This window comes from Coccinella septempunctata, chromosome 2, assembly GCF_907165205.1.
Source record: "Coccinella septempunctata chromosome 2, icCocSept1.1, whole genome shotgun sequence".
Classification (NCBI taxonomy): Eukaryota; Metazoa; Arthropoda; class Insecta; order Coleoptera; family Coccinellidae; genus Coccinella; species Coccinella septempunctata.
The window spans coordinates 38843777-38866964 of record NC_058190.1 but is presented as its reverse complement, the minus strand read 5'-3'; the positions used below and the strand labels follow the sequence as shown (position 1 = coordinate 38866964).

Below are 23188 nucleotides of genomic sequence, written 5' to 3'. Positions count from 1 at the left end.
GCTTTGCTCAAAAACTGTATGAAATATATTTTCCGATCATGCAAAATATTATTGACCAAAGTAATTCAAAACATTTTATATCCAATACATTGATATGGATTATAGCACAAAATTCATAACATTTTCTTACAAAAAGTAGAAAAAAAAAGTTGATAAAACATTGTTTTATGCACAAATGATCTTCGTATTCTGTAAAAACCAGGAATACACATATTGTGATAATTATAACTTTATTTCATTAAATACACTTATAAATACAGAATTGCAGCTACACTGAAAATCTTGAAAGGCTATTTTCTTAAATATCATATAAATTTAATGCAAAAAAATATTCAAGATTTATTCACAGATGAAGGGTTCCCAACAAATTTTTGCATGGCTACCAACAAAGCAGATCTGGAAAAAAGGCAGTAATATAAGGGTTTTACATGTTATCACATTATGATTCAGCTCTTTATCAAAAGATGGGATTCATATCAGTTTGTTAAAAATTTACTGAAAATATAATGATTCTTATTGAATAGATAAAAAGTTTATATATTATCCTGTGGAATTTGGTATTGTAATAATTCCACATGTTCTATCTCAGTTGTTACTATTATAATATTTATTTACCTATAACATTCATATCTCATAACAATATTTTCCATCTCTTGCATGAAAAGCCTTGTAAGCATTCCATTATAACATTCTAGTTCAGTAAGACGAAACATATCCCACTTCAGTTTATGATCCAAATCTGGTCTCGCTGCAATAAAAAATAATATGTATGTATGTAAAAGAAGTAAGTTCTCATTATTTATTTGAGTCTAATCGAAGATTCAGCTACTATTGATTATTTTGTAGTAATTCCTGTTTTTTTTCTTCAACTAATCTCATTTCTTTTGTAAACTTAATTACATTTTGTATACCTTTAAAGTACACATCAAGCCAATGAGGCACTTCCTCCAAAAGATATCTGTTGGCAGGAACTAAAACACTATGTGGTTGGTAATTAGTGTGTTGTGGCAGATGTGCATACCTCATTTCAGGATGATAGCTTAAACATGGAACTAAACATGGATGCTCATATTGAACCTGTCTAGTTATGTGGCTGAAAAGTGCAAAATTCATCCATCAGTATAGATTAGCTTAAAAGTATGTTAGTGATCTTTTTCATTAAAGACTTTGTCACATAATATGATGCATTGAAATTTCAAACAACTTTAAAAATGTTGCACTTTTGAAGGAGATAATTATTTACTCTAGCTATGATCTGGTAGAAAAAAATTGTACCACAAACTTGAACAACACAGGACTCTTAACAAACAGGATTCCACTCAACCACCTTAGATCCACAAGTGAGATGAGTCTATATGCAGCTGATTACTGAGCAACAATGGACTTGAGTTATACAAAGTATTGTGATCATACTGAACTTGAAAAAATTATGGTAAACGCATTGGAAATACTTAAACATTTTCAATGTTCAAACTCACTTCACATAATAAACACCATATTGTGGAGATTGTATACATTGCCAACCAGTGGGCAAACCTTCCCTTTCCAAAGGATGAGACCAATGAGTTGTTTTTGTATTATGATCTATGTAGTACTTTTTTCCTCTCAAAGTATAGTCAACAGACCATCCGGGTGGCAAAGGTAGTTCTTCTGATTGCCCTAGAATAGATTTTTGAAAAAATAGACTCAATGCTCTCTGCTCTATAGAATATTAATGAAATGGGAAACTGGGTAATACCCTCAGTTTTTTCACCTACATGAGGTTGCTGTTGTTTTGGTGGAATACTTTTTTATATATATCGTTATAATGAGAATCATGTAATTTAGACTAGTAGAGGTCACATAATATATTCGATGAATATCAGGTTGTCTGAAATTGTCTTACCTAAACTGGTTTCCGCTCCCCATAATACATATTATCTTACCTTTACAAAAAAAAATTATACTTCAAATTGAATAACATTCATTACAAATTCAATTTCCACTCTTTATTCATTACAAGACATTCAAACCATGCACTAGGGATGTTAAAACCTCGGAATTTATAAATCAAATGAACTAGAAGTCAACTTGCCCTAAAATCAAAAACATCATTATTTTTCCTTGAAACCGTCCACTAAAAGATGACTGTGAACTAAGAGTTTGCAGTAATTCATGATGTCTGAATATATCATATATTATATATCGACCATTGAGTTTCAAATCATTCATGGATTTGACCCAATTATGCAAAAACTAATTCAAGTTGGGTTAAAAGACTAATAAAGAGCACACATCCAAATTCCTCATAGCATTCCGTTTGGTCAAATTACGCAAAAACCAGTTAAAGTAAGAATGACAGACAGACAATTGTCGAATATTGATGATGTTTCCTATTGAGGAAAAAATTAAGGAGTACTATAACATTGGGTCCTTAAACTTATTTAGAAAGTTTTCGATGGACCACCTGCCCATTCACTTTATTGCGAAAAAAGATAAAGTAATGCAATAATAGATCAACCATGGAAGCTTTTTGTTTGTTCAACAAATCTTCTTGGCAAAATGAAAAACAAGTAGGGTCATATATAATCTCACCTGAGTTATTTCCATTTGTAGTATCATTACGCTGTAGTTGCGATAAATACTGATCATAAGAACTTCGATATCTTTCTAAATTTGTATTACTATAGATTGGACTGCCATCGATACTTTTTTGATCTGTAGTATTTTGATAAATTGGAGATTGAGGTCTGTTATAATTAAGTTCTCCCATTTCCTCAGATGGTAATGGATATATCTGATCAATATCAACATAATTTGCATTATTCTAAAAAAATATATTATATGATAATATATTACTAAAAAGTTTAGTTTTGATAAAATTAAAAATATTGTAGCATAATATCATATTCATGAATTATTTTTTATATATAAAACTTAGGTAGGTAGATCTTCAATATGAAGTTTCAATAATTTTATATTCCTCTTCTCTGTGAAATTCTTTGCTTGTGGCTTGTGAGAAATACTTTGGGAAAAACCAAATTTCCTAGTTTGAAAGTTGAATATCCAAAAATTTCATTAATGTTTAGTATTAATCAAATAAATCACTATAACAAGTATTTCAAACCTGCTGTTAAAAATTCTGAAAATTTGGTGCTATGAAGCAATATATAGAGTAATACAACGCGATGGTCCACCAGACGTTTATGGAAAACTAACCATAATTTTGTTCTGAATATTTGCAGTTGGAATTTCTCCCCAAAAATATTTTTCCAGAAACAACCTACTGCATTCTTATCTGGCACACCCAATATATCATTGTACATATCAATGCAAAGATGATTTGATGACAATTTCAACAGACCTTGGGTAAAAACTCAACGGTTTAAGAATTACTGGGATTCTTATGAACAAAAAGGAAAAGGAAGTCACCATTTTTTAATATTTCTGCAGAGATTTTTTTCAACAAAATCTTTATATTTTCAATATTGGCAATATATAGTTTTATAACATCGCTTGCCATTCAGAGCAAAAACTGTTAAGGGTGTTTATTCCGGAGGTTACAGAACAATCAAGCATCATTATAAGAATAGGGTTTATTTAGCTAACCCCCTCTTTTTTACATAGAACCGATTGAAATAATAATGGTGGCTTCATGCGGAGTTCCTAGAACTAAGATCTAAGGAGTGAATAATCACATTGGCAGAAGTTGTTCACACACTACCAAAATTTTTTTTGATTATCTTTTTCCTCCCATAGAATGGGTTTCCCCAAATTCATTTCTGTCAGTTTACTGGTTTCTAAGAAAAAAATCAAAACTTGCTTCTCAGGTCCCATTTTGGGGAGCAGGATCTAAGCTAACTGAGCTAAGGTCATCACATAAGACATAGTTGGAAGTTGGTTCAGAATACTATGTGAATCCTTCACTGAATTTTGAAATACAAAAATGGCGTTGAAAAAGAAAATTATGGTTGAAATGGTTCAAGCAAAATAAACTAGTGGTATCAGCAAGATTATATAGCAATAACTGAAATTCACTTGCCTCTGCAGTATTTTCATAGTGAGAAGAAGTACTGGGTTGGTTTTCATATATAGGCTGGGGTAAACTTGGTCTAAATACCGCTGATGAAATATTCGAATTGGGATTACTCATAGAAAGGTTGGCAAAACTAAAACAAAGAATTCAACCAATGTGAAATGTAATTACTTACTAACATTTACCGTGTAGCTAAATCAGGAACTGAAGCACTCGGAGTATATTTTCCTTCATGTGCACCAAGTCCCACCTCACTCACTGTGGTCTTTTGATTGCCAAACTTCTGAATTGTATTGGTCTGTCCAGGTTGGCTGGAACTTGTTGACTGTAAAGTCAATGACCTACTTTGCGTGGAAATTCGTTTTTTTGGTTCAGTGGTCCAAACATTTATTACTTAAAACAAAGGGGTAATTGTTGATTAGAAAGTCTTATAACTCTAAAATTACAATATTGAATACATACTCTGCATGTCCGGTGGAGGTGTATCTTTTTTAACATATTTGCCAACTACCCCTTCCTTTATAGTTTTCAAATCTCTATTTTTTCGTGACAACATTTTTTTAACATAAAAATTGAAGAATCACCGTGGCATTAAAGAACAATTTCTACGAAAAACTGTCTGAATGTAATAAAGAAATTTGGAAAAATATAAAAACCAGCAGGCATTACAAGTATAAGTTCATAATTAACAGTCAATAATAATTATAAAATTTTTCCGAAATACCAAAAATGTAATGACATATCCTCTAGTTTGTTTTTATCAACAATTAAGTTAGGTTAAGTGCGTAATGTCATTCTAAAAACATAGAATTGATTAATTAACTTAAGTAGTTACTTTGCACCTAGAATCCTTTCCGTTTGATGAAAGATGAAAGTAAAATTGTTTATTGAATATTTCACTCGTCGATAACATTATATAATATATAAATCAGAACTTACTTTTCCACAACGAATTACTGAATATGAATGTTTTGATTCCTAAAAGAAAATTAATCAATCAATCAATCAATCAATTAGTTTGAACTTAACATTCCAGTTATTCTATGCAGTTTTCTGATAGCGAACGAACTAAAGTTGCCAAAATACAAAATTAGAACTTCTGTCAAATTTCGTGTATCATTTCATTCACACTTTAAATGTATTGAATAAAAACTGATTTTTTTAAGGCTATCAAAATGTAAGTCTCGAATATTCATTTAGTCTCTCTCACATTTCAATTGAATTTTTGGAAAATTTAGTCTAAAAATGACTTTTAAGTTGCAGTTTAAGTTCGGAGATATCAGAATGCAAAACTGTGACACCGTTTCCTTTTCTAAAAATGAAAGCGATGAGAACGAAGACGAAGGTTCTGATACTACAAAATCACAAAATAGTTTTATTTCCCGACTTCCACCACCAGAGCTCAATAGGTAATAGCTTGAATTTCGAATGTGCCTGTTATATTTCTTCTTTGAGCTTGTGTTCATTTGAATTTGATTGGAAATTATCCCATAATTTCTTGATCTTCACAGGAATCTAATTCATTACGAAGCAGCAATAATTTAGTGTGATTTGATGGGTTACAAGTGATGAATATGTAATACAATGGCTTTTCTAGTTGCATACTAATTAAGTTTAAATTCATTCATGACTAAATAATACCTGTCAGTGGTTTTTGCCCCCATGACTTAACTTAAGTTTTCCAACAAGCAATATGGTATAGCTATGATGCCTAGCAGTTAGGAACGATCATCAATATTTTCTGAAAACAAATCAACAGATGAAATTTAAGTCCATATTTGAAGAGTTCATTATTGGGACCTTCTTATAACCTCTTTTATAATATGATACCTCCTGAGAAAGCCATTGTGTTATGTAGTATGTAAATCTCAATTTCCAGATCGTCATATTTTATCACTATTGATTCCTACTGAGTTATGAGGAACAAGTTCTTTTATGAGATAATTTTTTTAGTACAAAGTCAAAGCCAAGAATATTTTGTTGGCATTCCAATAGTTGGAAAGAAGATATTGACCTCCTTGATCCTTGCCCATCCCAGGATTTCCTTCAAGAGAAGATCAATCTTGACAGGTTACCCTATTTCCTTTTTATTTATATTTCAGTGAATATTTTTTTATCCTAATTCACACGACCGAATTTTTTTGATTCCCAAATCAGCGCCATACCTATTTTCCACACTGTATGTTTATTATATTCAGATTTGATGATGCATGAAAGATGAAAAATCTTTCTTTTTAATAATTTATAAAAAATTCAAACTTCATTATGTTTCCTAACAAAGGGTTTCAAAGATTGATAAATATTTCTATCTTAACTAAAGTTCAAAGTCGGTTAAATCCATTGATTTTTTTCTATATTTTTCAACCAGTAACATCATCACCCATGAACCGACTCTTCCTCCTGACACATGGCTACTGTATGGTCCATTAGGATCCCGTAATGCCGTCTTAGTGTTCAAAAGTTCAGCGCTGGCACATACCACTGAACTATCGATCAGGGAAAAACCCGCGTACAAGCTTCATATAACGTACAAAGTGCTTCAAGCTGAAACAAAGTTACTATCAAAGCTGTTAGACTGCCATGGCGTTACTGAGGTCGCAGCTAATTCGTCTGATTTCAATTTGTTATGGACTGGGTCACACTTGAAACCAGGTATCAATTGATTTTATTTTTTCTTTGAAGTAACTACATATATATAAAATTCTGAGAGTTTGATCATTTAGATATGAATTACTCAGAATGTTGCATCGATTCCAAGACATCCTGTGTAAAGGTGTAAATGCTGTCTGTGTGAAATTCTGCTAGATTTTAGAATTTTTTTTTTAACTAAAAACAGAATTTTTTGATTTTCTCTAAAATGAGTTTAAACCACAACACTTGTGTTCCCATCACAATAGCATTTTCAGGAGGGTAAATTTATCTTAACCCACCATTTTCAAATGGCATGCCCTGAATTTTGTTTGACTGTTCGATACCCTAATCCCAGTGGGTAGTCTTCATTTTTATGGAAACATTTTAGGCCTTGAATATAAGTAGGGCGTGCAATTAGACATTTTTTAAAGGTCATTTTCGAAATTTGCAGTGTCTTTCTGATTTTCTGATCTCCAGTAGGTTGATCAGAAAAACTGGAAAAGACTTGAAAACACTTCATTCCCCTATCCCAAACTTTCTGGGCCTTATCTACCGATTGAGCACTGATGACTCACCCTGTAGATCTAAGGAGCATGCAGGAAAAAAAAATGGCAGACCACGCATTATTCAGATCAGATAATCGCTAATATTTTCTCGATATTGAGGGGCTTTACCAAGTACATAAACTTGTTTGAATTTGGAGGATGATAATTTCATCATTTTGAATTTTTATGTAGGCGATTTTTGTGAAATAATTTATTTGGATCTTCTTATTGCTCTCTTTCAAAAGAATATATCTACAAATATATATTCAAGCTTTAAAATTTATTATAGGCTTGAACCGCACATATCTATGTGTATGCAAGGTAGAGGATGAACCTAGGGTTAGGTTCATTCGTACATACTACATACAAACAAGTATTATATGCTTTGCAGGTTTGTTGAGAAGCTTAGGACCTCATCAGAGAGTGAATCATTTCCCTAGATCTTATGAATTGACAAGGAAGGATAGATTGTATAAAAATATTGAAAAAATGCAATATGCCAAAGGGGTTAAAAATTTCGATTTCATTCCTCAAACTTTTGTGATGCCTACTGAATACCGAGAATTGTGTCAGGTTCATAATCGAATTAAAGGGCCTTGGATTGTGAAACCTGTCGCATCAAGTAGGGGTAGAGGTAAGAAAAGCATCAATCTTAAACTACGCTCTCAGAACAAGAACATTATATATCTTTTTCTGATACAAGAGGTTAAATTTTAACCTTGATATAAATACAATAGACTCGCGCTATTATGAAAACACGTCTGAATAAATGAATTAGTTGAAATGACAAGAAATTTCAGAGTCTATGAAAAATCAAACATTTTGAAGGATCACCAAGAAGGCAAAAAAATATTGAATCCTTAAATCAACTGCATACTCAGCTATGATCCAATAAAGGGCTAACAAAAATGCCTTATCATTTCAAATGACAAGTTTTTTTCTCTAATATAAGTTTAACATTGAAGTCTTTGGTCTAACATGTCTCTCACTTTACACATGTTCCATTAGTGTAAATAGTTCGAAAATATAAACAATATAAACAAACATAGCGCGAGTCTACTGTATCTGCAACCCAGTTTGTCAGTCATAATTTTCCAGGTATATTTATCGTTGAAACACCAAATCAAGTGCCTCTGGAAGAACCAGTTGTTGTGGCAAAATATATATCAAATCCTTTACTAGTTGCTGGTCATAAATGTGACCTGAGATTATATGTTGTTGTAACATCTTTTGATCCTCTCTTGGTCTATATATATGAAGAGGGTTTAGTTAGGTTTGCAACTGTGAAATACGATCCTAGTCCTAAACAGTTGTGGAACCCATGTATGCATCTCTGTAATTACAGTATAAACAAATATCATAGTGATTATGTCAAGTAAGTAGAATAAGATATGAAATTTCCTCCAAAGAATTCAGAGAAGAAAATATACGAAATTTTTTTTCAGATCCGACGACCCAAGTGCCGAAAACGTAGGACATAAGTGGACCTTGAGCGCATTGCTCAGACATTTGAAATCGGAAGGAAAAGACACAAAGTACCTGATGCTGCAAATAGAAGATTTAGTGATTAAAGCAATACTAGCTTCGGCAAATTCTATCGTTTCAGCGTGTCGAATGTTTGTACCTAATCCCAGTAACTGTTTCGGTAATTCTTGCAATAACCCCATGGGAAATTTAATTGATCAACTTTTATTTCAGAGTTGTACGGCTTCGATATTTTAATTGACGATAATTTTAAACCTTGGCTCCTGGAGGTGAATCTTTCCCCATCTCTAGGATGCGACAGTCCGTTAGATGTACGATTGAAATCTGCGATGATGGCGGATCTCTTGACTTTGGTTGGTATTCCAGCGGTAGACCCAATTTTACGATCTGGTAGTGCCGGGGGTGCCTCTTCCAGAAATGGTTCTTATAATAGGATGAAATTTCCTCATGTAAGTTTTTTATGAATAATTCGTATGCCATAGATTACACTGAGGTAATTGAGTACTTGATTCTTGTGTTCTTCCTTTGAATAAAGGAAGATGTGACATCTTCAGAGGAATGCAGGATAATACTGTAGTCGCACATTCTAGAACGTTTATATCGGATCATTTTACAATAAAAATCAAATATCAACAATGAAATCAGACGTATTTTTGTGTTTATTGCAAAGTTTACACTTAAGTGTTTTATATACAGGGTGACCCTGGGGTACATGGTTCATAACTTTGTTTCTATCCAAGCTATCCACTTGAATTTTTTTTTTTAATTGGCCTGACAATGAATATATCCTGAAAATATTTTCATCTATATATGGGGGGTTGTGCCATCTCCTACTGCGATTTTTTTTTAAGATAAATAACAAAATGCAATAACTTGACTTTTTCAAATATATCACCCAGTATTTTATTGCACCATTGCATGAAATTTTTTAAGAGCTTTTTGGTGATGTGAGGTTTGTGGGGTCTACTTTGTGAAATTTGTGGAATATTTTACAAAATAAAAAATTAATGGAATGAAATAAAGACATCTTCGGAAAAAATCAATGTAAATTTATTCTATATTTTCTGTGCTTACTGATAATTATTATACATTATTAAAGTGTCGACAGGTACATTCTGCAGAGGGATTGAACAATACTTTACCGAGAAAAAGGAGTTCATATTCTAGTCAAAATAGTAGATTATCAGGTAGCAACTTGACCTTGTCTTCGGAGGAACTTCGTTATGTGAAGATGTCTAAACAGCAGTTTGATAGGAGGGGTGGATTTGTCAGAATATTTCCAACAATGGATACATGGTCAAAGTATTCGCAGTATCTGGGTGAGTAGACTACACTGGCTTGAAAAATTGAAGGTTTAGACTCCAAAAATCTAATAATTTATCAATAAGCTGATAAAATTATGGGTTCGATCAAGTACTTACCTTTGAGTAAGCTCAAGGAATGTTTAGTGGATACTAGATTTCTTGACGAGTTGATCCATTAAGGTTTTTAATGATAATGATGAAGAGTGGCACATTTTCAAAGTGCTAATTATTTCTTATCTTCCCAGATAACTCTATTGCATTCAATTCGATATTTTGTTGTTTCAGATCCTATTTCAGGAGTACCCATTTCAGGAACCCATTTTCAGAACGTTTATGCATTATCCAATTCTTCCCAAAATTTGAATCTAGTCATTTTCACTCAGCTTTTCCCGGAGATTCCCGTTATTCCCAAGAGTAGCGAGAAAACTCAGGGTAGATACAGTTCTCTGGACAGAAAAAAAATCTGCCATGAGAATACGTCCAAACCAAAGCAGGGTATGTGGATCACATATTTTTCTTATAAAAAGTTTTATGTTATTCTGCGTTTTAGGTGGATCATCACAAATAGCAAGACAAGATAGGTATGAAAGAATGCTTACCCAAGGACACAGGTCTGCCCTTGGGCCATCTCGACTGAAAGATAGTAAATGTGCAGAGCTCAGGAAAGAAATTATCGGTTTATTGAAAGATGGTAAACGAATGTCGTAAGTACGCATACATTTCTGTACCTCCTATTGCTTTTCGAAAACGGTTTTCAATTTTTTCTCATGTGTACTGTTTACAGTCAACGTGAGACCAGGAAAACATTCAGTCATTATCTGGAATGGATTCTTCATAGAATTTCTACCGATCCAAATCAGGAGGAACATGTTGAAATTGTGCTCAAATTTTTGCAGAAAGCATCAAATTACTTAAGATCACCATTCTCAATTAAGGTAATATTGATATTGTTAATGTTCCAATTTAATTCACTGTCATATTTTGCAGATACCTAGTGTAAAATTGGGTGGAAAAGATAGAGCAGCTATAATAGCAAAGCAATTCAATGATTTCATTTATCTTTATAATAAAGAAACTGAATATTTTGTTGACAAAACGGAGTATCCAAGCCAGATTCCAGAGAAGCTGTATGATAAGTTTTTGGCCAACGCAAGGTAAATTTCAATTATTTGAATATATTTTTATCAACATCAAAGTAGGCCTTGGAAGTTGATATCCAGCTTAATATCTGCTTACAAAAGATCTGAAATACTTTCTGAAGTTTCAATCATAGAAAAAAAAGGGTACCCTAACGAATTGTCAAAATTGTTTGATTGCCTTTGGTTACTGTAGGCAGGCAAAATTTGACAGTTCTAAAAAACACTTTGCCTGCCTGCCCTATGGTAACGAACGACAACAAACAATTTTGACAATTCGTAAAAATGCCCTATTGTTTTTCATGATTGAATGACAGATTTTATAACTTATGTTTTGTGACTGAGTGTTGCCTATCAAGGCCAGCTTCTATGTCCATAATTCTTGAATGTCCTCAGATGTCAATAATTCTCGCATAAATTGATCAACCATAAATTCGTTTGACAAATTGATCTTTTAAATTCGCGTAAATTGTTCTTTCAATTTATTTACGTTACAACTGGGAGAAATTCAAATAATTTTATTCCGAAAAAGTAATGATCGTTTCTTTAGGGAGTGTGACTTAGAGGAGGTATTAATTTACCAAACAACACATACTGTACCCCAAGGCATAAAACAGGGTATACAAGGTCTTCTGAAAAATATTCCAAACGTTCCGAAACAATCATCCAGCAAGAACGAGAAAATTGCACCAGCACAAACGTAAAAATGAGCGTTTTTAATGCTAATTTCATAATTGGAAAACTTCTAAATGTGGAATGAAGAGGGATTTAAGATTTTTTCACTTGATATATTTAATTATTATGCACAAATGTTTTCCAGTTTTTCCAGATAGGCCTAGAATAGTTTGAATTAAAACTTTGACAATGAATTCATCATTCTGTGTTTGTGAGAAAATTATGTGTTTTTGTCAGATCATCAATTTGAAGAATCCAATTTGTCGATTTAAAGTCCTGCTGATGTTGAGAGCTGCTGTGACCAAATAGGTTGTGATATAAAATAGAGTACTCAGTTTACATAAGTATTATTTATTTGCGTTGATTTCATGAAAAATTTTATCTTGTTTTTTTTATATGAAATGGTGTTTTCACATTATTATTATCTCAATATATCGACAATCTTTCTTCCATAGCTCATGCAAGTGAGGCAAATCCTTAGAATTGCAAAGATATTTCTCAACAGAAAGTTTTCCGCCCTGAACAAAAAAACACTATCAAAAAGTGTTTTATACTAAATAGAATCATTGTTGAAGTCAAGCAGGTTTTTATGAAAATGACACTTGAGTGGACTATCCTGAAATCATCCGCTCACTTTTTAGAGCAATTTTAGATCAAGAATTTTAAAAATATGATTAGAACTTTCAATTTGAGTTCTAATAGTGGTTATATATATCTTTACAAGTCAAGGCCTCATCCCATGTGATATTTTGTATGGAATACCGTCATGTTTTCATAATTTATGATTAATTCATAAAACCGCTTCAAGCTCGAAAATATATATCAAAGCTTTTTCAATAATTGTTTCAAAGCAGTAAATGTCTAGTTAAGGGTGATGAAAAATCCTTCTAATCAATATTTCTCATTAAATATAAGTTTTGATAAATTTTGTAGCAAGAAACAAATTATATATTTTCAAAAGATTTTCTGCTCGAAATATGCTTCAAAAAAATGTTAGTCATTAGCGGAAATTCAATATTTGTAAATTTATTGGTGGATGATACTTAAAGGGGATAATTTTTCATCATGATCTCTGAAATTTCAAGTTCAGTCAATAATCATTGATATTAGTAGAATTGACTTAAATTTTAGGACAAAAGACAGTATGTTGAATAATTTTTTCACCTATCTAGTCAGATGGTACCTATTTTTTATATTTATACAATATTTATATCTGTTGTAAGTTGCTATTGGAAGATTCTTCAATCTATGTGCTATAAGCTTGAAATTTGAATAATGAACTATTTGTGAAATTCATGTTTTTTTCTTGAATACATCACTTTTTGTGAAGCAATAATTTTTTTTTAAAGCTTGTGGTTTAGGCTGAATGAACAATCAAATAAAAATATTACTAATTGATATTGGTTATATTATTTTTCCCTATTGTTAGCAAGACTAATTTATTCGAATGAGAATAGAGTTTTTCTATAAAAAATAGCGTTTTTTTTACCAAAGTGAAAAAACATGATTTGTTAAAATCATTGCAACTCCATTTAACAAAGCTTTCATAGGATGCTTTCTTCCAGCAACCTTTTTCATTCTAAAGTGGAGACGAAAAAGTTGCACAAGAAAAAAATTCATTTTCTACTCAGAAATCGGTTTTGAATATCCAAAAACATTTTAGCAAGAATTCGCATCATTTTATCAGTTAGTGAATGGGGGCTATTTTTCGACACTAATTGATAGATAGGGCCATTATTCCTTATGCGTTTTGTTTGAACTTATATCTAGGAAACTAATGAATTTAGGTATAACATTTGAGTATTCATAAGTTGGAAAAAAATGTTTATTGAAATTCGAAATAAGTAATAATATACAGAGGTGATCCATTTAAAAAAATATAGCTATCATCAGAGACAAACACTCTGCTATAATTTTTTTACAACATTGTGGGCGGCCTGTATATTTCAATTTATCATACAGATCGAAAATTTTAGAGTCAGGTAACTCTATATCCATTGATCACAGATATGTAGATTTCTAACAGCCCCAAAACTTCTTTGAGACATTTTTTGATACACCCTGTATATTTGGAGATAATGGACACCGGTCTGATAATTTTTCCTAACCCTGTAAATTCTTTTCGCTTCTGAGAATTATTTATTTATGGATTCAAATCGGACTTACATAAATTAATATTGAGACTCATTTGAGGACATCATCAAAAGGGGCTTTTACGCATGCTGTGATTATTTGAGGAGTTTTCACTGAATGAAGTTTACCTTTATTGGTTTCATATATTGGCCGGCCTCTGTATATAGATTTTTTCATGCAGCAATAAAACCATGAGTAAAAACATGGTACAACAGAAGTGCGAATCAACTGGTATATATTTTTTTTTTTGGTACAAGGAAATAATTGTTTCAGTCCTACTGTGAATTCATCGATCTATCTGACGGTGAATTTTCTGAAAACCCGTTATGATGGAGAGATTGAAATTTGTGTGAAATTTCAATTAATGCATCAATTAGATATCAAATAAAAATTGTCGTGTATTTATAACGTGCAATATAGATAAACTGTCTATTGAACTTTTGCATGTCATTAATTACTCAAGATAACTTTGATTATTCCTAATCAACAGAAAGCTGTGAAGTGCAGGTACTGAAAACCGGATTTGAAATACGGAACCTAAAAAATTGTTATTTGGACGGAAAGAAGATTCAGGGAACATGCGATGCTTCAATAAAAAGTGTCCATCAGATTCATTTATTCAACTCTACAATCAAGTATCAAGGTTTGTCACTATAAGTTAAACTGAATCGTGAGAAATTCAATTCAGGACAATAATGAGCACAAAACATTCCGAAACCGGTTATCATTTTCGCCATCAGTCGAAGGTGCTCAAGTTCATAATAAATCTCATCGATGGAATTCAGAAATTGACATTCAGAAGTTTTCCGTATTTTGATTCCGTTGTTATTCCTATCAATTCCGTGCCGTGTTCACAAAAAGAAAATGGATCTGAGAAGCCTTTCCTCAGAATTGAACAGAGCTGATAAATTGTTCAAATTATACATGTTATGTTCTTCGATCCTTATTTTTAAAATAATGGCATTGATTGTTTTTACAATTCTCACGAGAATGAGGCACAAAGTAAGTGATTAATTTAATAAATCTGCAGAGGAAATATTTTGATTGCTTATTTTAATGATTGTTACGCCGATTTATTGAATTTGATTTAGGTGTTCATAAGTGAAGAAGACGCCAAATTCTTCAAGGGCGAAGTGAAACTCAACAACGACGTAGAACGTATAAGAAGGTAAGGCATCCATCATATTAATTAGGATCATTAAGTGCAGATTGTTTACCCATTTGCATGGGTACGAGAGCGTATTATAGGGAATGGATGAAAATATATTTTTTTTACTTTTCCCGCATTTTATTTCAGTTTCAAAAGTGTCACTTTCCTGCACTAGTGGGAAACAGTATAAATTCTACCCGGCTCTATTGGCGGTAAACTTCCACAACTGCAATGAGTGGTTGTAAAAAAAATAATGTTCCCAAATCATGCGTTAAGTGACTTTTCCGCACGCGATTACTGGTAACCGAAGCGTCATTTTCCGCACTTGTTACGAAAATTAACTACTTTCTGTTTACAGTGCATTTTCACACACTTTCCCCCACTAATTTCAGTTTCCTGAGTATTTATTTCCAGCTGGTGATTTTTCCGGCACTGGTAAGTGATACTTGCAAAACTGAAATGATAAATGGTTCGAAAATGCAAGGTCGCAGTAAAAATCATAAATACAGTGTTTTTCCCGAGCAAGTGCGGGAAAGTACCGCACTTGAAATTACTGATTCCAACAGCAATTATGCGTTTTTTGGGTTATTATATCCAATAATGAACCTTTTTACATGATCATCATTTACATTATATTTTCATTGGCGGATGTGTTAAGCTAAGCATCTTAACTTTTTGATCCGATGAACCCATTTTAAAGATTGAAAATTGAGGAATAAAATACAAAGTTTCGTAAATACACATAAACTGATGATATGTTCCACAACATAATGCCTGACTCAAAATTTATTTTTCAGAGCTGTCCAGAACGACTTGGAAAACATCTTGCCATTCTTGTTCATCGCCTATCTTTTTTTATACACAAACCCTTCATCATGGCTAGCGTACATTTTATTCATTGCTTTTGTTATCGTTAGAATATTGCACAGTATCGTATACGCAATATTCGTTTGTCCCCAGCCAACTAGAGCAATTTTATGGGGTATTGGATTTGGCATTACCGCTCTCATGGCTCTACTGATATTTTTGGACTCTTTACAAGGATTGTTAACATGACGAAATTCTGACAATTTTGAATTTTAAACAAAGTACTATTTTGAGCACCTATAACCACGACACTGCGTACAACCATAATCTGCAAAAATTTGTATGACGAATATATTGCATCAAACATTGTACCTGTAACGATCTATTGTTAATTAAATGAAATTATAATCACGTTATTTTCATGTTTTCTGATTCTTTTTATTCGAATTGCGAAAATCTGTTGTGTTATTAAATCAAAACTATCACAATGAAAAAAGTTTGTTATTTCTTGTACTTTTACAATTTTTACAGATTCACTTAATCTAAGGCTCTTGAAATTTACATCTCGTTCAGATTTATGGAAATACAAAAAATTACTGTACTTCAACATATGAAATTTTTCAATCAAAAATTTGAAGGAATAAGATAATGAACATTCTGAAGACTAAATTTGAAGTTGAAGAAAACCCTTAGCACAATGAAAATGCCAAATTAAGTGAACGCTGGAGCATTCTTGAATTTCAATCAAAACTGACTGGTTGAAAAATGGAGAAATTATACTAAAATTTATTTTGTATATTAAAAAAATTGACAATAAATCATTTCATTAAATAACATAGTTTCCATCTTCCATTGTAAATTTTTCTGTTCAGCATTTTTCTCTTTTTTATTTCATGATAACTCAGTGGAAAAGATATTCAGATCCTTGGGTCACTATTTGCCTCATACTAATGGAAGTAAGGCACCAGAAATATTTTTACAAATCAAAAGGAAAATTTACCAAGAAAAAAAGGCTGAAACTGTATTGGTGTGGCACTATCTTCATTTTTCAAAGGGCGGTTTTGATACCTGCGAAAACGAAAAATGCAAACATTAAAATAAATCCAAATTTGAAAAATCCAAGAAAATTTAAACAATTCCGACATACCTAGTCGCTACTCCCGTCAGAGTCGCTTTCTTCTTCGGCGTTTTGTAACCACTCAACAAACTGACGCATTTGATCAACAAACATCATTTTTCCCTTGACATTGTAATCCTGCTTATACCATTTAATGATGACTTGCTCAGGTAGAACGTCGGTTTTGTAGAAAAGCATGACGATCTTCAAGAATGCTCTCATAAATGTCATATTTGAGTAGCAGTACTCTTGAACTTTGAGCAAAAGACTTAGCTGGGCACGTTCAGTTTGTGCAAATGCTGTAAACAGTGCAACATACTGCCTCAGGTGACGGACAGCTTGATCGGTTACTAACTCCTGAAATATCACAAGAAATAAATAATTTAGATACACAATTTTAATTGGATGTATGAACTTTGAGAATTAAGGGAGAAAAACATTGCTTGTGTCAATGTGAGAAAATCAATAACATATACAGGGTGTTTTCAAATGGAATCTTTTTTTTAATCGAAGGTACAACTTATTATTCCACCAAAAAACGCCCACATAAAATACTCAAGATGGCCGAGTTATCATCCCCCAAAGTTCAATTTTATTTCATCAAATTTCAAGTGTGTGACAGTGGAAGAAGACACCAGATGTGGAAAAATGAAACAGATGTCGTAGTTTACAATGGTTCAGTACACTCGAAACAATCTAAAAAATTGTGTTGGGTCGAAAAATTGTTGTAAGGTGAAACAATTGAGAAAAATCCAGACACTGTAATGAAAGTGCATGGGACATAGTTGACAAAGTGCTACTTATTTTCAGCACATTTTTATATCAGGTAAGATTGTGTGGACAACTTTGAACAAGATCAATGTAATTTAATTCTGTCAATATTTCAAACTGTTGCATGCCAAAGTACTTTTAAGAGTTGGGTCCCTTGAATTTCTGGTATTTTAAAGGAATGTAATGCTCATAATGAAGAAACTGGAAGATCTCTGAGGAATTTTGTGTTTGGGGAAGATTCATCGCATCAATGAAAAACTATACATATTCCGAAAATGATTCCATTGGATGAAATTGTTTGTGAGATATAACTCAAAATATTGCATTTTTTAATGAATTTTCAACAACCTGTACCTTTTCAATCGAGCCATATTGGAAAAAATCGTAAAGGGAAGAGTTTTTGATCTCTAGAAGTTGAAGACTCAACCTGTATACTTTAAGGGGCATATTATTTGAAATAACCAAGTTATAAATGTACGACCTAAGACACCCTGTATAGGATGAAGCTGCATTAAAAAAAAAAAACATTTTCTCCCCCATATTACTTATAACCTAACCTAACCTAACCTAACATGAAATTCCGGTAAAATTCGAAAAGGCTTTGTTACACTTCCGAGGAATACCAAGATTGCAAAATTTTATATTGATAGATTCAAAATTGTGAACCATTCTTATGATTTATATCAGAATCAATAAGCGTCTTATCATCGAAATCCTGTCTTCCATAAATTGCACCAATTTTTTTTTTATAGATTCTGAATCTAGGTCCTCAGAAACGGATTTATTATTTTTTTCAAACTTCCATATGTCAAGGGCATAATTTTGACCAGTTCCACCTTCTTTTGAACTAACTTTCACCTTCAAAAACATTCTGTATATGAAAAGGACCATCTTACCCAGATAGTGTTGCCATAAATAAAAATTACTAAGAAATTTTACACTAATAATTTTCTTTCTACTCACTTCTTTTTTGGACCATTCAGGAATAGCCATGATGGTGGTCCAGATGATGCAAATGGTTTCATGCGGTTGGATCTCTTCTTTGGCAGCCATTTCTTTCAGTTCGTTTACTATTTCTTTATGAGCTTTTCCTTCAGTTAAACTATCTTGCAATAGCGTTTGCAACTCCTTCTTAGCCACCTGTTGGCTTTGGTCATAATACAGTTTCAAAATTTCTTCTAAACCATTTTCCTGAAAAAAGTAATGAAGATAATGAAATATCACTTCACTTCTTCATGCCCATTGTTTTAATGAATTGACATTCGGTACAAACCTTGAAGGCAGTGCGGAAATATGTTTGTGCCTGTTTGGTGTCTGGCACAAAACTCATAAGTAGAGATTCAATGTTGGACTTTTTGATGGCCGAGTAGAGCGAGTTCACTCCACGTTCTTGACGCCAACACTTGAACACTTCAATGAGAAAATCCAAAGCGAGATTGTCCTTCACCAGGTAAGAGTTGTTAAGCACTGTAATTACATTGAATGGGATGCTTCCATTTGAAATCCACAAAGATACCATAACCGAAAGTTTTAAACGCTCCTCCACGCTGAAATACTTCACAAACACAAGAATCTTCTTTATCTCATCCTGAAAATAAATTTTTTTGGTTACCTTTATAGGAACAAATTTTTATTTTTTTCTTCAATAAAAATCTACTCATATTCAAAACCAACTAGGGTTTAAGCATGTAAATTTCTGCTCACCTGAAATATCTTCTCTAAATATTTATATCTTCTCATAAGCTTGGTGAAAACTTGTTCCCAGTTCTTCATTACCTCCATGTTGATTTCCGATGGAGCGCTGAATATGCATGCGTCTGTTTTGCATGGGCCTTCTCCTTCCTGAGAAAGTGTGCCGCCAGGAACTAATTAAAAAATAAAAATTGTATTCATAATTAGAGCAATTTCATTACAGTTCTTTATAAATTTAAAACAAATGGTAATGGTGCAATAGATGATCTTAATAAATGATTGTTGTGGGCTTCCAATTATTCTTTGCCTCTCAATACTAAAAAATATCATGAAAATTTAATTATTTTTCTCAATTCTGGGAAACTTCTGCAAAATGAGAATATTTCGACACCCACTGCGATGTTACAATTATTTAAGAAGACCTTACTCAACATCTACAATAAAGTTTTGGAATTATATTTACCAAGTATTCCTCCAGCGATGAGGATATCGAATAGACATTCTCCATAACGACGATAATCTAACTTATTACCAGCACTGTCCAGAAAACGTGAAATAGATTCAAAGTCATTAGAACATTTATCAAGTCCTGCGATTATTGCATCTCTAAATCCAACTGGATCATATCTTTCTTTTTCATCTGAAATATAACACGGATTGGGTAAAATTTATAATATTTATGTTTATTAATCAGATTCCAATGTTGATATTCTACCATAGTAAGTAATATATAAACTTAAAAAAGGGAAAAATTGCAAGATAAAAGGGAGATAAAGTATATAACATAAACGAGAGCCACCAGATACTTCTACTAGAGTGATTAATTAAAATTATCAACACCTACAACATTACCACAAACAAAGTGATTGTTCAGTACAACAATTAATCCACATTCTTTCATAATTGTTCTCTTGTGATACAGAATTTGTTGTCTATGGCATACTTGTGTATGTTACAATATTGAAAATTTCACCAATATGAATTCACCTCATTTTCAAAATGAAAAAATTATTCAATATTGTGTCATCTTAACATCATCATAACACTTATCAATAAGCATTTCGTTTCAATTACAGCAGATTTGAAATCCATCATAAAAAATTTCTAATTACTCAAATTGTGATAATAGGGTTTCTGGGTACTGGCAAGATCTATGTGAAGGCTCTTTGTTAAAGCACTGAATTCCACTCAGATTTAGGTACAAAATGATAATTTTATATTAGTGAGTATATTCCAGCTTTCAACCACAAAAAATACCAATTTTCTAGTCTCCATTTATTTTCAGAATTGAATGAAATATTTCTCGAAGGACTATAGTAAGCGGCTCAATACACTTCTCGACTATCTCTGCTTCTGGATACAGGAGTCATCATGATTGTATTGTGGAATTTGAATCACAAAGTAATCATCTTCACAGATGATAAATTTGCAGTTATATAGTGAAATAAACTTCATATAAATATTATTTTCCAATTGAATTATATATTCCCATAAGTTCACTCAACTCTCATGATAAAACTGTTGGCAAGCTCAAAAATTTCATTTTGTTTTCCATGAAATAGCCAGAAACTTAATAACAATGAATTACTTTGGTATTTTTCCAATTAGAATGTTCTTGTTCTGCAATTCATTGTTTCATAAATATATTTTAATTTGCGAACATACAAACAAGGCTCCATTCTTTTCATCATAAAACATGATTATCACGAAAATAATATTGGAAAAACCCGAATTTTTGACAGCAATTTCAATTTTATGGAAAATAACGCTCAAAGAAAGTATGGAATGACCAAAAATACTATTATTACATTTATTCTTAGACGGGGATCGAGAATTATAAAAATAGTCCGCTTTTACCCCTCACAATAGAGCATTTTATTTTGAGAACTTTGAATCAACAGGGTGAGATTTGATACTTTCACTTACCTCTTTTTCTGGTCTTGATGCGTTGACCGGATAAGACTGGTTTTTCTACCTTTTGACTCATACAAAAATTTCTGGAAACAAAGGTATTGTTCAAAAAACGATGTTTTCCAATTGTTACTCATGAGGTGGAAGTAACCTATGTATTATCAAGTGATGAGGAGAAAGTATAAATGAAACCGTTATTTAGAAGATTGAGAGGTTCCAAATTTTAACGAAATGAGTCAACGACCTAATGAAATTTACATTAACTGTGTTGTTGAAATAAGATGTCACAGACTAAGGATACAATGGGATATTACATGACGTAAAACTGATCGAGTCTCTTAAAATAAAGTAAACTTTTCATATATTCAATTGAACATAGTTGAAAGATGATCGAATAAGTTCCTTTGGATTAAAAATAGTTTAACTTTCTCAGCATGCATGGCCACCATTGTTAAAACTTGCAGATGAAAGAGCAGAGTACGTTTCAACGAGAAATATCTTAAGGTGAATAAAGATTCTGCTGAATATAAATATATAGCACCAAATATTTCGTTTATTTAGAATTTACTTACATTAAGACTGTCTTAAAGAAGCACCTCACGCGATCAAAGAAAGTGACGGTTCTTGAGAACAGTCAAATGGTATGCTTTTCGCGAACTGCGTCTGCTTCTGCAATACTAGCGGCACAAATGGTGAAAAATTGAATCAGTAGTTTAAAGCGCGGATATTTGAAAAATATTTCTTCAGCTCTTTTAGTCAAAAATGAAATACCCCGATAATTTTATTAAACTTAAAAATGAAATAAAGTCAAATAATACAATAACTTCCTCTAACTTACTTAAAAAAATTAAAATGATCGAAATTGCTCGAACGAATGAAAGTAACAAACTAGGATTTTGGATTGATTGAAGGAATGCGTTTTTCTGTGATTCCGACACATGTATCTCTGCCACGGTATAATAATAACAAATCGTTTTGAAATGAAATTTTTATTTAGAAATATAATTTATTATAGAATTCAATTGCCATAAAAACGACTTATAGGAAAAATAAAATCACACGAAAAATAATTTAATGGAAGTAGAAAACCAGTGGCAGAACATGGTTATGAAGGGTTTGTTTTTGGTAAAGAATAAAACCAAAGAGTTGGTTACTCTTTGATAAAATCGTGCTTTTGGTCCATAACCAGAAATGTCTGAAATCTCTCGAGAAATCAAAATTTTATTGATTTCAATCAAAGATATTACACATGTGTAATATCTTTGATTTCAATTGATTCTATGAAAAAACCTTTTTTAGGAATTTTGCTGTAAAATCACATGTCATTTCTCAATATTTCTTATAATATTTTGGATACATATAGTTATTATAATTTCGAAGAAAGAAGCAAAATTAATGAGATAATTAAATCCATTCATTTTACTTCATAAACATCATATTCATTGTTTTGCTGTAACCCAAAAAAGTCACGCCACTGGATAATTTTGGCAGTTTTATATTTTTAATTCATGAAAATTAATACTGTGTGCAAACAACAAAGATATTACACATGTGTGTGTAATATCTTTGGCAAACAAGCTTGTCATCCCACAGAACACCATGGAGCTTAGATATAATTTTTTTTCTGGATCTGGAAGGCGAGCTGTAAAGGGCGCGATGAAAACAGCTCTGTTAGGGGGCACAATAGACCTTAAGGTCGCAGTGAACTGTAACCCCTTCTCACTATATACTAGATATAATTTACACCTATCTATGCTTAAGTATTGGCTCTGTAAGTAAACACTAGTAAAAAAAAAAAACACCAAAAGAAAGTTGA

The 23188-nt window shown here is 32.1% G+C and overlaps 4 protein-coding genes across 9 annotated transcripts; 2 read left to right on the top strand and 2 right to left on the bottom strand.

The window, feature by feature from the left end:
• Nucleotides 1-213: 213 nt before the first annotated feature.
• Nucleotides 214-4794, bottom strand: LOC123308318 (protein salvador homolog 1). The gene is made up of 8 exons (XM_044890927.1): nt 4478-4794; nt 4201-4408; nt 4022-4148; nt 2575-2806; nt 1479-1659; nt 912-1093; nt 616-748; nt 214-396 (listed from the first exon to the last, which is right to left on the bottom strand). Exons 1-8 carry the CDS (start codon nt 4569-4571, stop codon nt 333-335), a joined length of 1221 nt encoding a protein of 406 aa, XP_044746862.1. The 5' UTR covers nt 4572-4794; the 3' UTR covers nt 214-332.
• A 256-nt stretch (nt 4795-5050) lies between these two features.
• On the top strand, nt 5051-13189 carry LOC123307417 (tubulin polyglutamylase TTLL5). Of its 5 annotated transcripts, none has more exons than XM_044889707.1 (14): nt 5051-5192; nt 5273-5424; nt 5969-6085; nt 6384-6667; nt 7583-7825; nt 8290-8566; nt 8637-8836; nt 8890-9125; nt 9785-9995; nt 10266-10475; nt 10531-10684; nt 10765-10915; nt 10968-11134; nt 11667-13189. In XM_044889707.1, the coding sequence occupies exons 2-14, from the start codon at nt 5300-5302 to the stop codon at nt 11818-11820; spliced, it is 2529 nt and encodes an 842-aa protein (XP_044745642.1). In that variant the 5' UTR covers nt 5051-5192; nt 5273-5299; the 3' UTR covers nt 11821-13189. The 5 variants fall into 5 exon arrangements, with proteins under 5 accessions (XP_044745642.1, XP_044745640.1, XP_044745643.1 ...); XM_044889705.1 differs by having other exon boundaries at nt 9776-9995; XM_044889706.1 differs by having other exon boundaries at nt 5055-5192; nt 5279-5424; nt 9776-9995.
• A 1384-nt stretch (nt 13190-14573) lies between these two features.
• On the top strand, nt 14574-16297 carry LOC123306892 (microsomal glutathione S-transferase 1-like). Its single transcript, XM_044889082.1, has 3 exons — nt 14574-14926; nt 15016-15092; nt 15872-16297. The coding sequence occupies exons 1-3, from the start codon at nt 14789-14791 to the stop codon at nt 16128-16130; spliced, it is 474 nt and encodes a 157-aa protein (XP_044745017.1). The 5' UTR covers nt 14574-14788; the 3' UTR covers nt 16131-16297.
• A 364-nt stretch (nt 16298-16661) lies between these two features.
• On the bottom strand, nt 16662-22270 carry LOC123306891 (protein krasavietz). 2 transcript variants are annotated; one of them, XM_044889081.1, is made up of 8 exons: nt 22211-22270; nt 21388-21458; nt 19925-20101; nt 19474-19634; nt 19043-19357; nt 18733-18960; nt 17029-17355; nt 16662-16949 (listed from the first exon to the last, which is right to left on the bottom strand). In XM_044889081.1, the coding sequence occupies exons 2-7, from the start codon at nt 21446-21448 to the stop codon at nt 17029-17031; spliced, it is 1269 nt and encodes a 422-aa protein (XP_044745016.1). In that variant the 5' UTR covers nt 21449-21458; nt 22211-22270; the 3' UTR covers nt 16662-16949. The 2 variants fall into 2 exon arrangements, with proteins under 2 accessions (XP_044745016.1, XP_044745015.1); XM_044889080.1 differs by lacking the exon at nt 22211-22270 and adding an exon at nt 21945-22198.
• Nucleotides 22271-23188: the final 918 nt, after the last annotated feature.